Below are 15,457 nucleotides of genomic sequence, written 5' to 3' on the forward strand. Positions count from 1 at the left end.
GTTTGGTGGACAAAATAAGACAAAAAAGGAGTGGCATAAAACACGTCTTTTTGTGGCAGTTGTACAAACCCCGTTTCCATATGAGTTGGGAAATTGTGTTAGATGTAAATATAAACGGAATACAATGATTTGCAAATCCTTTTCAACCCATATTCAATTGAATGCACTACAAAGACAAGATATTTGATGTTTGAAGCCGACGGCGTTTCTGGGTGTTGTTGATAAATGGTTTTCGCCTTGCATAGGAGAGTTTTAACTTGCACTTACAGATGTAGCGACCAACTGTAGTTAGTGACAGTGGGTTTTCTGAAGTGTTCCTGAGCCCATGTGGTTATATCCTTTACACACTGATGTCCCTTGTTGATGCAGTACAGCCTGAGGGATCGAAGGCCACGGGCTTAGCTGCTTACGTGCAGTGATTTTTCCAGATTCTCTGAACCCTTTGATGGTATTACGGACCGTAGATGGTGAAATCCCTAAATTCCTTGCAATAGCTGGTTGAGAAAGGTTTTTCTTAAACTGTTCAACAATTTGCTCACGCATTTGTTGACAAAGTGGTGACCCTCGCTCCATCCTTGTTTGTGAATGACTGAGCATTTCATGGAATCTACTTTTATACCCCATCATGGCACCCACCTGTTCCCAATTTGCCTGTTCACCTGTGGGATGTTCCAAATAAGTGTTTGATGAGCATTCCTCAACTTTATCAGTATTTATTGCCACTTTTCCCAACTTCTTTGTCACGTGTTGCTGGCATCAAATTCTAAAGTTAATGATTATTTGCAACAAAAAAAAATGTTTATCAGTTTGAACTTTAAATATGTTGTCTTTGTAGCATATTCAATTGAATATGGGTTGAAAAGGATTTGCAAATCATTGTATTCTGTTTATATTTACATCTAACACAATTTCCCAACTCATATGGAAACGGGGTTTGTACATGTAAACAAACTACGATGAGTTCAAGGATCGCTGAAATTAGTAGGACAAAACGGTGCTTGCCAAATACTCTCATCAGTGATGCATGTTTAATATAAATATGAAAAATATAAACAGTGGGGTTTCTAACAATTAGGAAGGTGTGTGTCATGTTTGTTCTCCTACAGAAAATATATTATAACAAAAAATATATTTTTTTATTCATCTTTTTCTATTTTCACACATCTCTGAAAGAGGTCCAGGGAGCCAATAGGGCGGCGCTAAAGAGCCGCGGGTTGCTGACCCCCGACCTAACCAAAGAAAGCAGGAGCCACGTAGGACGATACGTCGTATGAGTCATACCACCAAAATTCTACTTCGAGTACTGATGGCAAGAGCAAGAAATAAAATACATCCGGAGCCCAGTGGACGAGTGCACCAAAAATGCAATATTTACACTCATAGTCATTACGTTGGTGGAAAGATCAATAGAAGTGCAAGCTGATTGTCACCTGCGTTTTATAGACTATTCCAATGCATTTGATAAAGTCAAACATGCAAACCTCTTCCAAATCTTAAGTGAGCTGGATATTGATAGAAAAGACCTGAGAATGATCAGAAATCTATACTGGGAACGAGAAGCAGCAATCAGAATAGATGGTGAATGCAAGCCAATTCAAAGCCATTTATAGCTTGTGTACTATGTCCCGATCTGTTCAACATATACAGTCCTACGCAACATCGATGATCAAGCCGGAATAAAAATTGGGGGAATTAATATTAACAACCTCAGATATGCAGACGACATACAAGTGTAAGCTGCGATGAGTTAAAGTTAAAGTACCACTGATAGTCACACACAAACTAGGTGTGGTGAAATTACCCTCTGCGTTTGACCCATCCCCTTGTTCCACCCTCTGGGAGGTGAGGGGAGCAGTGAGCAGTTTGGGAATCATTTTGGACAATTCCAAGGGAGGTAGTGGGTCCCATTTTTATAGTCTTTGGTATTACTCGGCCGGGGTTTGAACTCACAACCTACCGATCTCAGGGCGGATACTCTAATCACAAGGCCACTGAGCAGGTGGCCACCTGTCCAGGGTGTACACCACCTTCCGACCGAATGCAGCTGGAATAGGCTTGAGCACCCCAAAAGGGACAAGTGGTATAAAAGGGTACTAGGATGGATACTAGTGTAAGACTGTTAAAAAAACAATCACTACAGAACAGCTTCAACTCAGTAGTAGCTCTCTGTGAAGCAAACGGACGTGCTCTAAATGGTAACAAAATACGAATGCATAATGGTTTCTAAGAACCCACATCCACCTGCATGTAGCACACATGCAACAACACAAAAAAAACTATAGTGTCACAATAACATCAGATGGTAGATACAAAAAAGACAAAACTGCTACATCAAAAGACAGCTTAAACAAAATGAGTACTGTATTAAAAAATATAAACATCTCATGATACCGAACTCTTTAAAACATATGTGTGGTCTAGCCTTTTTGGCTGTGGATGCTGGACTTTAAATAACCAACAACTGAAAAAACTAGAGGCAAATGAAATATTTTCTTTTCTTTTGGAATTTTGCTTACCATTCATTATCCCTATGTGAGATAAGAACACATATGTCTTTCTCTTTTTTGTGCAGTCCAAATACGCTATCAAGAAGTAGCTAACAATGCAGATAATGCAGATTTGACCTATCCGCCCATAAAGACCCCTAAAAAAGATGTTAAAAAAACCTCCATAAATGTTGTATATACATGCTGGAAGCATGTGTGTATGTAATGTAGTAACAGGCACATTCATAATAAAATGTACCATTTAACTAACTTTTAATGTAACTTTTATTTTTGGGTACATTAATTTAACACGGCGCATTGTAGTCCTTCAACAACAACACGTGTACTCATCATGGCAGACTTCATGAGAGCCAACAACAACTACTTTGGGACAAATGATGATCCGGAACCTCATATTTTTGAGGCTGAATATACGGAGGTTGAGCTACAACTTTTAGAAGCTTTGTGCTAAGCAGATCCAGCTCTAGGGAAACACTAAGCATCATGTACTGTCGCATGTTTAACAAGAAATACAAACTATGAACATAATAAAACAATCACTTACTGTACAATGTCGGCTCTCACTGTAATTCCCGTTTAGATGATGAATTCATCATAAAAAATAAAATGCTTTGCGGAAACGAGCATCTTGCTGCAACTTTCTGGAAATGTCTTCGGGTCTAAATTGAAATTGACCAATTTATCGGCTTATGACCACAAGCTACTAGGTGAGAGGCATGGTTTATCATCTAGTACAAACTTTGACCCATTCAGAGGTGATGCAGCAGCAGCAGCAGCTTAGTCTCTCAATTGCTGGGTTGCAACCACGTGACCAAGAGGCAATTCCTGGTTTCAGGCGATGGTCTGTAATCCCATTAGGCTACGCTTTGTTTACCTGCATCAGTGCAGATTTGGGCGTATTTTCAAAGGTTTAGTGGCAAATATATAAGCTATCATGAAAAAATCTTTAAAAGAGGATGGAGTGGATTTATACATTCTTAAGAAAAATATAACAATAACAAACCCAACAATAACAACATCGCTAATACTTTGGTACACAGCATGTAAATCAGGGGTGTCCAAACTTTTTCCATTGAGGGCTGCACACAAAATTTTTTTTGATATTTTTCATTTTCAAATCATAACAAAATATATAAATATAAAGGGTCTCAGTTATTAAAATGTTAAAAATAAGTCAAATTATTATTATTTGTATTTATTTAAACGCTTACAGTAAATCTCTATATCAACTTCAGGTTGATATAACGTTAAAAAAAAAGGTTTTATGCCTTTTCTGTCAAAGACAACTTTGGTTTTTATAGTAAAACTGAAATATGCGGTATTTTCCCCACCGCCCAAAACATTCAGAAAGCAATGTTTGATGTGAAGTAATTGAAACGCTGAAAAGATCAATAATGCAGGACACCATTGATTTGAATTCATTATTATTTTTGATCAATCACAGTGAAAAGATAAATACAATCTCATTAAATATATTTGGGATCCAAAAGGTCCCCCACTCATAAAGTGATACATTTTTATCATATTTTACTTTCAACACTTAAATTATGAGATCAACTTAAGATATATCTGTCCTGTTTGTTTTATGCTCTTATGTCAAAGAAAACATTGTTTTTATATGGCAACCACACAATATATGCAATATTTTCCACTTAAAACATTTTAAAGCGAAATATTTGAAGTAATTGGAGCCTTCAATAGGTCAATAATTGATTATAACATTGAATTTAAACTTTTTTTTTTTTTTTTTTTGAGCAATGGCAAAAAAAGCAAAATAAAGAAAGACAAAATAAAAACAAACAGCCTGCGTGGCAGCTTTGTGTCAACATGGCAACTTTTCCTCTTTAGATTTCACCTCATTCCACTTTTTTTAATGTTTATTTTTAATTTTTGCAATATCATTTCCAGAATGTGTGGCGCAAATGGCCCCCGGGCCGCACTTTGGACACCCCTGATGTAAATGGAGTACTGTTGGTTTTTGGATGTTTTTTTGGAGAGCTTCATAGGCGGAATAAATGAATCCCATTTGCTACATTGTTATCTGTCTCGTACAAGCGTTTTTGTGTTTTTTTTTCAGATTTAAAATGCACATCTCTCATAGGGATTGTGAATGATCGACAAAATTCTCCCCAAAAAAGTGCGCTTCCCGTCTCTGCATTCCATGGACAGAAAAAAAAAGTAATGAAGAGGTTTAGCGCTAGCAAAAACTAAAATATCTAATTGAAACAAATTGAAAGAGGTACCATGAATTGACTAACGTGGACCCCGACTTAAAAAAGTTGAAAAACTTATTCGGGTGTTACCATTTAGTGGTCAATTGTACGGAATATGTACTGTACTGTGCAATCTACTAATAAAAGTTTCAATCAATCAATCAATCAGCTCGAATTCCTTAGAGATATCATCAGAAAAGACCGCTTAGAAAAACTGCTGTTAACAGGAACATTAGAAGGAAAGAAAGCGCCATGTGGACAACGGACAACATATGTCACAACTGTTGTGTTTGACCAGTCTTCCTCTCAGGGAATAAAACACACTGGTCAATCTCAAGTTCTTTTGGATGACATATGTGTTGAGTAAGAAGGACCACCGAGAGAGAATAGTACTTGGCCAAGTTTTACTAAAGCTTTAGGAGACCAGCCCTTACAATGCGACAATAGCAGCCTCAAGAAGCGGTCTAAACTCAAAGGAAAAGAGTCAGCTTATTTAGTGTGAAAACAGCCCCTCCCGCCCAGAAAGAAATACATATTTTTGTTCAAAACAGATAAAGCTTTCTCCATAGAAAGGGAGTACATTATACTCCCAGTAGACATTCCAACATCTTCAAGGTGAAACACAGAGTTTACTAACGAACGTAAAGAAAAATGGGAAAATATTAGCTGCTTTAAACATGACTATTGATAAAGAAAGAACACTTCAAAATATATGCATTCTCCACACAACATATGTGTTTTGATGTTGTATATTGTAGCGGTTGCTTTATTGACATAATTCACCACAGTAGAGTGACCGTGCCAGCAACTCGAGGGTTCCAGGTTCGATTCCCGCTTCTGCCATCCCAGTCACTGCCGTTGTGTCCTTGGGCAAGACACTTTACCCACCTGCTCCCAGTCCCACCCACACTGGTTTAAATGTAACTTAGATATTGGGTTTCACTATGTAAAGCACTTTGAGTCACTAGAGAAAAGCGCTATATAAATATAATTCACTTCACTTCACCTGTCTACTTTGTTTTTGCCGTAATTATTCACTGCCATGGTTCTTTTGTACACATGACAACGTTGTGAGTGGTTTTCTCGGTTGGCATTCATCCATGCAGTCAGGAGCGAGTAATTCGGTGTGGCCCCTTTAAATCAGGGGTGTCCAAACTTTTTCCACTGAGGGCCGCACTCTGAAAAATCTAAGCAAGCGGGGGCCATTTTGATATTTTTTATTTTAAAAACCAATACAATATATGTATAAAAAATATTCATTTAGGCCTCCACTCAGGCTTGATCCCAGGGACCCCAAAGGGTTTTGGTCCAAAAAAAATAAAAAAATGTGTCTGTAGAGGTTGCCCTCTAGCGGGTTCTTCGGACCACCACACACTGCCAAGAGAGCCTGGAATTCAGGATACAACACTGTTTTATTCTCATAAATAGCAATAGGCTTCTGCTTTCCAGCACAATGTATTTTCCCCCTGTGTCCGCTCATCAGCACCTCCAACTCCAACTACGTGTCTCATACCGGCTGCTGCTAATAAAGGCGACAGGTGATTAGAAAACAAGGCCCACCTGGGCCATCTACTCACCTGTCGCTGTCTTCGAGGCCGGTCCTGGCACACCCCGTTCCGCGGCAGGCCCTCAGGCCACGCCCCCATCCACAGTGTCATTATTCAGTATTGTTATTTTTATTATCATTCACGTTTTAAATCGCTAGATCAACATTAGGTCTATCTGTCAATATAATGTTTTTGAAGATTTAAGTTGTATGCTCTTTTTGTCAAAGAAAACCCGGTTTTTTATGGAAAAAAACACAAAATATGCAATATTTTCACCCCATAAAATTTTTAAGTGGAATATTTGAGATTATATAATAATTGGAGCCTTAAAAATGTCAATAACTCATAACACCATTGATTCATTATTATTTTTTGAGTAATGACACTTAAAAACAAATCACACTACAATTATTAGGGATCCACAAGGGTCCTACTCATTAAAGTATTAAAAATATATATTATCAATTTTTTTTACTGTTTACTTTCAACCCCAAAATCTCGATATCAACTTCAGATCTATCCGTCAATTATAAGTTTTATTGTTGTTTATGTTTTTTGTTTGTTCGTTTTAGGCCCTTCTTTGAAAAAAAAAAAAAAAACAGCTCAGTTTTTTATATGGCAAACACAAAATATGCAACATTTTCCCCAAAAAATATCTCAAAGTGAAATATTTAATGTGACGTAATTGGAGCCTTGAATAGGTCAATAATTCATAATGACATTGATTTTGATTCATTATTATTTTTTAAAGAAAGATACAGCCTGCATTGCAGCTTTGTGTTATTAGAGTAAACATTACAACATTTTCTTCTTACATTTCACCTGTTTGCTCTTTTATACCACTTTTAATGTTTAACATTTTTTTCAATCAGATTTTTAAAATGTGCCGTGGGGCCGTTAAAAAATGACCTGCGGGCCGCAAATGGCCCCCGGGCCGCACTTTGGACACCCTTGCTTTAAATGACCATCTGAGTTTGACCCGAGGTTAGCGTTTGTTGTGATCGCCATTTGGAGTTGCTGATTGTACAAGTTTACCACGGCTCGTCTGATTAAACGGCACACATGTTTGTGTGTCAAAAATAGCTCCAGTTGTCTTGCTCTCATATTAAAAGCGCAACGATATGGCCTTGTTGACCCGTTGTTTGGTGCTGTGCTGTTCTTATGTGTTTGGCATTAATTGCAGCAGGCACGGAAGATGGAAATTAGCCACTGGCAACAATCCTGCTGATTTGCACTTATAAAATAAAATCACAGTCAGATAAAGCCTGGGAAACTTCATTAGAAATATCAACAATATAGAACTTCTAGACAAGGCGTACAACAGAGAAGACTGGACAGCCCTGATTATCCATGTCTGCAAACAGGCCTGATACACACTAAAAAATGCTGTGTTATTTTGATAATCCAATTTATGAGTTGCGAGTGTTGGGTTACATTTCTGAGTTATTTTTGTGAAGAGCAATCCATTTTTTGGGTTATAAGGGTATTATTTTAACTCAATTTCTGGGTTTTCAAAACTATGAACCATTTTTCAATGAGTAATGCATTTTTGGGTAAAAGGCTTTTTTTTTATTAAAAAGGTCCTTTTTTCTTGAAGGGAATTTTAATCTCATTAATGTGACCATCTGTCACTTCATTTCTGTTTGTTTCCTTTTTTTTTTTATATTTACTTCCTATCAGTGCTCTTATTTTGGTTTCCACTTCCTGCTTGTTCCGCTGAGCACTGTGTTCGTTCACTCACCTGCTGTTGATTGGCACCTGGTCCACACCTGTGGCCAATCAGCATATGTCTATTTATGCTTCACTCGAGCACTCCTCAGTGCTCGAAGGTCGCTTTATGTCGGGGAACGTTTATGTGCAAGACTGCTTTATTTCTGTTGATGATAATAAAAAATCATCTTACCCTCTCATCATCTGCTGGTTCCTGCATCTTGGGGTCTCAAAAAACTGCAGCCATGCCAGTTCCTCACAATTAACATTATTTACAATCACATGAAAATATTTGAGCATGCTGTATAGAACTACTATTGTCATGATCCACTGCCCCGATCATGTTTGTTTAGTTTTTGACTCCCTCAGTTCCTGTTTTGAGCACCCCTGGGTTTTTGTTTTAGTTACCATGACTGCAGATTGTTTTCACCTGCCTCTGATTAGTGTTCAAGACGCTCACCTGCTCCTGGGCACTAATCAGAGAGCTACTTATTCCCTGGTTTTCGCCACACTCATTCTGGCTTTCTTATTTGCTTCCACGCAACAGTTACGACGGCTACTAACTTGATTCCTGAGCTAAGCTTCGCCTTTTTGTTTGCCTGTTTACATGCTAAGCTTTTCTTGTTCGCTATTTCGTTAGCTTCCCATGCTATCGGCACTCTGGTGCTCTTTTGTTTGTATACCGCATGATTTCTGGACAAAAAATCATTTCCTTACCTGCATCTTGCATCCGGAGTCCTATCTGCATCCTGGGAGAACGATCCACGCAGTAAAACTATGACCATACACGGCAATTCTTGTAAAGAAAAAAAAATGACACTTATATCCTGCTTTTGAGTATATTTTAATGGAATACAAATAATTGTGATCAGTAGTTGGGAAGGAGTATGACAAAACAGCAGTAAGGGTTATAATTTTTAACCAACTATTGGGTCAAGGAGCGCTAAATTGCGCAACCCAATAGTTGGGTTTGGAATAACCCAACATTGTAGTGAGCATAACTCAGCTTTTGTGTTAAATAACTTCAACCCAATAGTTTTCTTATGAATCAACCAACATTGAGTTAGCATAACTTAACTTTTGTGTTAAATAATTTAACCCAATAGTTTGGTTGGGAATAACCCAACATTAAGTTATCATAACTCAACTTTTTGGTTAAATAATTCAACGCAAAAGTTGGGTTGAAAAAATGTACCCAAAATGTTGAGTTAGAATAACTCAAATAAGGGGTTCGTCCTTTTCTGAACCAGCAGTTGGGTTAAAATTGGGTTATTTTTTTAACCCAACATTTTTTAGTATGTACTCCATGATGATGATGGAATCTCCTAAAATGCATGTTTTTTGGAATGTGGGAGGAAAGCGATGTACCTGGAGTAAAACCACTAGGGCTGTGAATCTTGGGGTGTCCCACGATTCGATTCAATATCGATTCTTGGGACACGATTCGATTCAAAATCGATTTTTTTTTTCAATTCAACACGATTCTCGATTCAAAAACATTTTTTTCCCGATTCAAAATGATTCTCTATTCATTCAATACATAGGATTTCAGCAGGATCTACCCCAGTCTGCTGACATGCAAGCAGAGTAGCAGATTTTTTTTTATAAAAAGCGTTTATAATTGTAAAGGACAATGTTTTATCAACTGATTGCAATAATGTAAATTTGTTTTAACTATTAAATGAACCAAAAATATGACTTATTTTATCTTTGTGAAAATATTGGACACAATGTGTTGTCAAGCTTATGAGATGCGATGCAAGTGTAAGCCACTGTGACACTATTGTTCTTTTTTTTTTATTTTTATAAATGTCTAATGATAATGTCAATGAGGGATTTTTAATCACTGCTATGTTGAAATTGTAACTAATATTGATACTGTTGTTGATAATATTCATTTTTGTTTCACTACTTTTGGTTGGTTCTGTGTTTGTGTCTCCTCTCAATTGCTCTGTTTATTGCAGTTCTGAGTGTTGCTGGGTCGGGTTTGGTTTTGGAATTGGATTGCATTGTTATGGTATTGCTGTGTATTGTTTTGTTGGATTGATTAATTAAAAAAAAAAATATATATATATATTTTTTTTACAAAAAATAAAAAATAAAAATAAAAATCGATTTTTTAAAAATGAGAATCGATCCCGAATCGCACAACGTGAGAATCGCGATTCGAATTCGAATCGATTTTTTCCCACACCCCTAAAAACCACAAAAGCTCACCAAAAAACATAAGCAAAAAAACATTTGTAAAAGATTATTTCCATTCAATACAGTAATTAGAAATCATTGGAATAATTATCTTCGGTTTATACATAATTATTAAGCATTGCTAGGCATAAACCTCTACCGGGGCACTGCTGTATTTATGCAAAACCTTACTCATCTCTTACTGCCAGCCCTGCCTCTGCTTCAGGGAAAACATTTCCTGATATCTATCTCCAGAACATTACTTTGTTTCATTTTTAAGATACTCTTATGCAATTGACTGGCTGTGTGTGCTCCAGTGTACCACACCCGTGGGAAAGCTGCATGTGTACACCTGTTCCAGAAGTGGGTAGAGTAGCAAAACAATTTACTTAAGTAAAAGACTCAAGTAAAAGTAATAAGCAGTCATCCAAATACTTGAGTCAGAGTAAATATTCTGTGAAAAAACTACTCAAGTACTGGGTAACTAGGGAGTAACTTCTAATTTCTTCAGTAGCTAATTTTCATTTTAATGCATTACAACGATAGTGTGTGTGGGTGTACCTCAAAATATATACATTATATGGTCAATTATGACACCATAACAGGGCTAAAGTTAGCATATGCGCAACTAAAACTTTTAACATTTCTAACTCACCCCAACAATTTTTCTTTAGTTGGAAGTGGAATTCCCTGCAGACTAAAATGTGAATTTTTAAAAATTATTTCTTTTAACCTGTCCTGTCTAGCCACACACGCACAAATAATATTGTTGACATAGATGCCCATATCTGCTGAACAGATTTACTGGTTGCCCTATTTGTATTTGACTTTATTATGTTTGGATATGTTTAGAGGGGATAGAAAGAAGACGGAAAAAAAGAGGAAAGAAGGAGAAATTGTGAGGACAAGCAGGGTAGAAGACTGAGAGACAACAACAACAAAAACCCCAAAACTATCGGCAAATACTACATATACAAATTTGATACTAACAATTAAACAGAAAAACAAATTAATAAAGTAGATAGTATTAACACAGTAATCATAATGAACATTGTTACACTACAATGGAACAATAACAATACCAATATAAATAATATTGAAAATGAATAATTATAATATTTACGTCTATTATCAACATTATAATTGCTTCAAATGCAACAATACATAAATGTTATGAATACTTGAATTACAAAAGAAAAAGAGAATACGAGGGAGTTTATTAACCTTTTACATTGTTATGGTAAAAATAGGGTAAGCTTTAGCAGTGTGTCATGTTTTTTAATGTTTACATTTCTACCAGGTGTGAATGAATGATGGGTTCACATGTAAAGCAACTTTGGGTACTTAGAAAAGTGCTATATAAATCCCAGGTATTATTATTATTATTACTGACACAGAGGGCAGCGCAGTATATGCATTTTTATTTTTTACCAGTTACTAACTAGCCTTGTCTCTTTTGACTGCGATTCACACACTGTCATGTCACTTTTTACAGCGTGAGGACTTGGGCTCAATTTGATTGGAAAAATGGAGTAAAACGTCAAAAGTGCTTATGTTGGATTGAGTAAAACAAAGTCGTGTGACAGAGTCAGCTGGAAAAAGTCTCTCTGACAATTCTAAACAATTCATATTTTCGATTCTTTCTTTTAACACACTCAGTAGCTCATTGACCTTCATATCTGTGGCATGTCCGAATGTGATCTTGTGATGGCCACATTTTACTCGTGCATGTGTGTGGACGTGATGAAATCTCCACACCTCACATCTCTTGTCTATTTTTAAACACTTACTGCTTTTTAACTTTCTTTGCCTGCAGACTGACACATGTTGTATGACTTTCTCTTCTGATGTTCCCCTGCAGGTATTTTCCATTTGTGGGTCTGATCCACTCTGTCAAAACTTGTCCAACCCTAAAACATTTGCCAAGCAGGTTAGTGCCAAATGATGTACGCAATCAATCATATCCGTCTGCCAGATTGCCTCACTGACCCACTGGCTCTTTTCTTTCTTTCAGCTTGGTGCCCTCAGAGGCCACATGACATCTGGTGGTATTAAGTATTACTATCATTATTATAATTGTTATTATTACTATAAAAATGATGTAGTATTATTATTATTATTATTATTATTATTATTATTATTATTATTACTACTAAACAGATACACAGATAGACGGATAGATAGATAGATAGATAGATAGATAGATAGATAGATAGATAGATAGATAGATAGATAGATAGATAGATAGATAGATAGATAGATATTATAGGGTATTGTAGGTAGATAGTAGGTTGGTTGGTTCGTAGGTAGATCTGTAGGTAAATTGGTTGGTAGGTCGGTAAGTTGGTTAGTGAGTAGGTAAGTAGGTAAGTAGGTTGGTTTGTTGGTTAGTTGGTTCGTATGTAGGTAAAAAGGTAGGTAGTAGATGGGCAGGTAGGTAGGTAGGTAATTAGGCAGGTATGTTAATTGGTAGGTAGGTAGTAGATGGGCAGGTAGGTAGGTAAGTAGGTAGGTAGTTATATTAATTGGTAGGTAGGTATGTTGGTTGGTGTGTAGGTATATCGGTTGGTTGGCAGGTACTGTAGGTAGGTAGGTGTGTTGGTTGGTTGGTAGGTAGATAGGTATGTTGGTTGGGATGTTGGTTGATGGTAAGTACAGTAGGTAGGTAGGTAGGTTGGTTGGTTGGTCTATAAGATTTACAATGAATGAATTAACTGTAAAGTTATCCTCCTCCCTTTAAAAACAGGTAGGAAAATGTGTAGATAATGGATGGGCAGGTAGGTACAGTATATAAATAGATTTTGGTTGATTGGTTGGTTGGTTGGTGGATAAGTGTGTTGGTTAGTAGGTAGATAGGTGTGTTAGTTGGTTGGTTGGTAGGTAGGTTGGTAAATTGGTTGGTTGCTTTAGATGATAGGTATGTAGGTAAATATGTTGGTTAGTAGGAAGGTAGGTAGGTAGGTAGGTAGGTAGGTAGGTAGGTAGGTAGGTAGGTAGGTAGGTAGGTAGGTAGGTAGGTAGGTAGGTAGGTAGGCCAATTGGTAGGTAGGGATGTTGGTTGGTTGGTAGGTAGGTAGGTCAGTAGGTCGATAGGTAGATATGTAGGTATGTTGGTCGATTTAAAATGTAAAATGAATGAATTCATTGTGAAGTTATCCTCCTACCTTTAAAAACAGGTATATAAATAGGTAGGTAGTAGGTTGGCACATAGGTGGATATGTATGCTGGTTGGTTGGTAGGTAGGTATGCTGGTTGGTAGGTAGGTATGCTGGTTTGTAGGTAGGTAGTTATGTTGGTTGGTTAGTTCGTAGGTAGGTAGGAAGGTTAGTATGTTGGTTGGTAGGTAGGCATGTTAGTTGGTAGGTTGGTAGGTTCGTAGGTATGTTGGTTGGTAGGTTCGTAGGTATGTTGGTTGGTAGGTATTATATGTAGGTAGTTAGGTTGGTTGGTTGGTTTGGATGATTAGTAGTTCGTCAGGTGGGTAGGTAGGTAGGTAGATGGTATGTCGATAGGTAGATGATAAGTTGGTAGGTTGGTCGAAAATATTTTAAAGTTTTAAAATGAATGAATTCATTGTAAAGTTATCTGTGTACCTTTTAAAAACAGGCTCCAATGAGGTTGACCGAGCGCAGCCTCTACTGGGACAAAAGCCGTTTGCCCACCTGATGTGTAAGAGTTCTCTTATTAAACAGTACCCATAAATAAAAGTTTGTTTTTTTACATGTATTACTTGAAAGTTTTGATTAAAACATCGTGTTCAAATCAGGTAGCAGCAGTCCGATCGGGGAGAAAAATGTCGTACAGTGGGTTGACAAAGTCGGTGACGCCGTCACCTACCAGATGAGCTACAGCAATGGCCGCCTGTTGGTGGAGAAAGAAGGGTATTACTACCTCTACTCCAAAGTGCAACTAAATGCAGCAGAGACGTGTTCTCTCACCCAGCACAAGGTGATGAAAGACACCATGGCATATGACCACTCTATCGAACTTATGAAATCAAAACGGTTAGTTCCTTCCTCCCTTCTTCTGTTGTTACACAACCACTACTGTTTTCAATCGACAACGGTACTCTTGGACTGTTTGATTCAGGTCCCGCTGCTGGACCCCAAAACCTTCAAGTGGGAGGTCTTCAGGAGGGGAGGATCTGTGGGACAGTTTCTTGGCAGGGATCTTCCACCTGCAGTTTGGCGATCACATTTTTGTCATGGTGGATAACATACACAAGTTGCGCCCTGGACAGAGTGAAAACTTCATGGGGGCTTTTATGGTAGCTCCTTAAAAAGACTTGATTGTAATCTCACGTAAACAGTATCTGACATTCAGACTAGAGCTGTGTTTTTCCACCTTTTTTGAGCCAGGGTACATGTCCAGTGGCACACCACCAGCAGAAAACATTAAAAAAATGAAACTCAGCAGCCGATATTGACAATAAAAAGTTGTTCCTCGCAATTGTTGCACATGATTTTAAACCGTAACAGACCAAGCCTCACTACAGGTCTTGTCTCAAAGTAGGTCTAGAGCAGGGGTCACCAACCTTTTTGAAACCAAGAGCTACTTCTTGGGTACTGATTAATGCGAAGGGCTACCAGTTTGATACACACTTAAATAAATTGCCAGAAATAGCCAATTTGCTCAATTTACCTTTAACTCTATGTTATTATTAATAATTAATGATATTTACACTTAATTGAATGGTTTAAAAGAGGAGAAAACACGAAAAAAATGATAATTACATTTTGAAACATAGTTTATCTTCAATTTCGACTCTTTAAAATTCAAAATTCAACCGAAAAAAAGAAGAGAAAAACTAGCTAATTCGAATCTTTTTGAAAAAATGTAAAAAATAATTTATGGAACATCATTAGTAATTTTTCCTGATTAAGATTAATTTTAGAATTTTGATGACATGTTTTAAATAGGTTAAAATCCAATCTACACTTTGTTAGAATATATAACAAATTGGACCAAGCTATATTTCTAACAAAGACAAATCATTATTTCTTCTAGATTTTCCAGAACAACATTTTTTAAATGAATTAAAAAGACTTTGAAATAAGATTTACATTTGATTCTACAGATTTTCTAGATTTGCCAGAATAGTTTTTTTGAATTTTAATCATAATAAGTTTGAAGAAATATTTCACAAATATTCTTCGTCGAAAAAACAGAAGCTAAAATGAAGAATTAAATTAAAATGTATTTATTATTCTTTACAATAAAAAAAATAAATTTACTCGAACGTTGATTTAAATTGTCAGGAAAGAAGAGGAAGGTTGTATTTTTTCTCTAAAATTGT

General features: G+C 36.8%; 1 protein-coding gene across 4 annotated transcripts in view; it reads left to right on the forward strand.

Annotated features, from left to right (window-relative positions):
• Window positions 1–14,861, forward strand: part of LOC133639229 (tumor necrosis factor ligand superfamily member 14-like) — a 36,039-nt gene extending 21,178 nt beyond the window's left edge. For 2 of the 4 annotated variants that reach the window (XM_062032400.1, XM_062032397.1), the window contains exons 3-7: window positions 12,023–12,091; window positions 12,176–12,209; window positions 13,768–13,830; window positions 13,928–14,165; window positions 14,251–14,861. In XM_062032400.1, coding sequence (XP_061888384.1) covers window positions 12,023–12,091; window positions 12,176–12,209; window positions 13,768–13,830; window positions 13,928–14,165; window positions 14,251–14,440 — 594 coding nt within the window. In that variant the 3' untranslated portion in view covers window positions 14,441–14,861. The remainder of the gene's footprint in view (window positions 1–12,022; window positions 12,092–12,175; window positions 12,210–13,767; window positions 13,831–13,927; window positions 14,166–14,250) is intronic. The other 2 variants (XM_062032399.1, XM_062032401.1) reach the window with 2 other exon arrangements.
• The last annotated feature ends 596 nt before the right edge of the window (window positions 14,862–15,457 follow it).

Source organism: Entelurus aequoreus, linkage group LG22, assembly GCF_033978785.1.
Source record: "Entelurus aequoreus isolate RoL-2023_Sb linkage group LG22, RoL_Eaeq_v1.1, whole genome shotgun sequence".
Lineage (NCBI taxonomy): Eukaryota > Metazoa > Chordata > Actinopteri > Syngnathiformes > Syngnathidae > Entelurus > Entelurus aequoreus.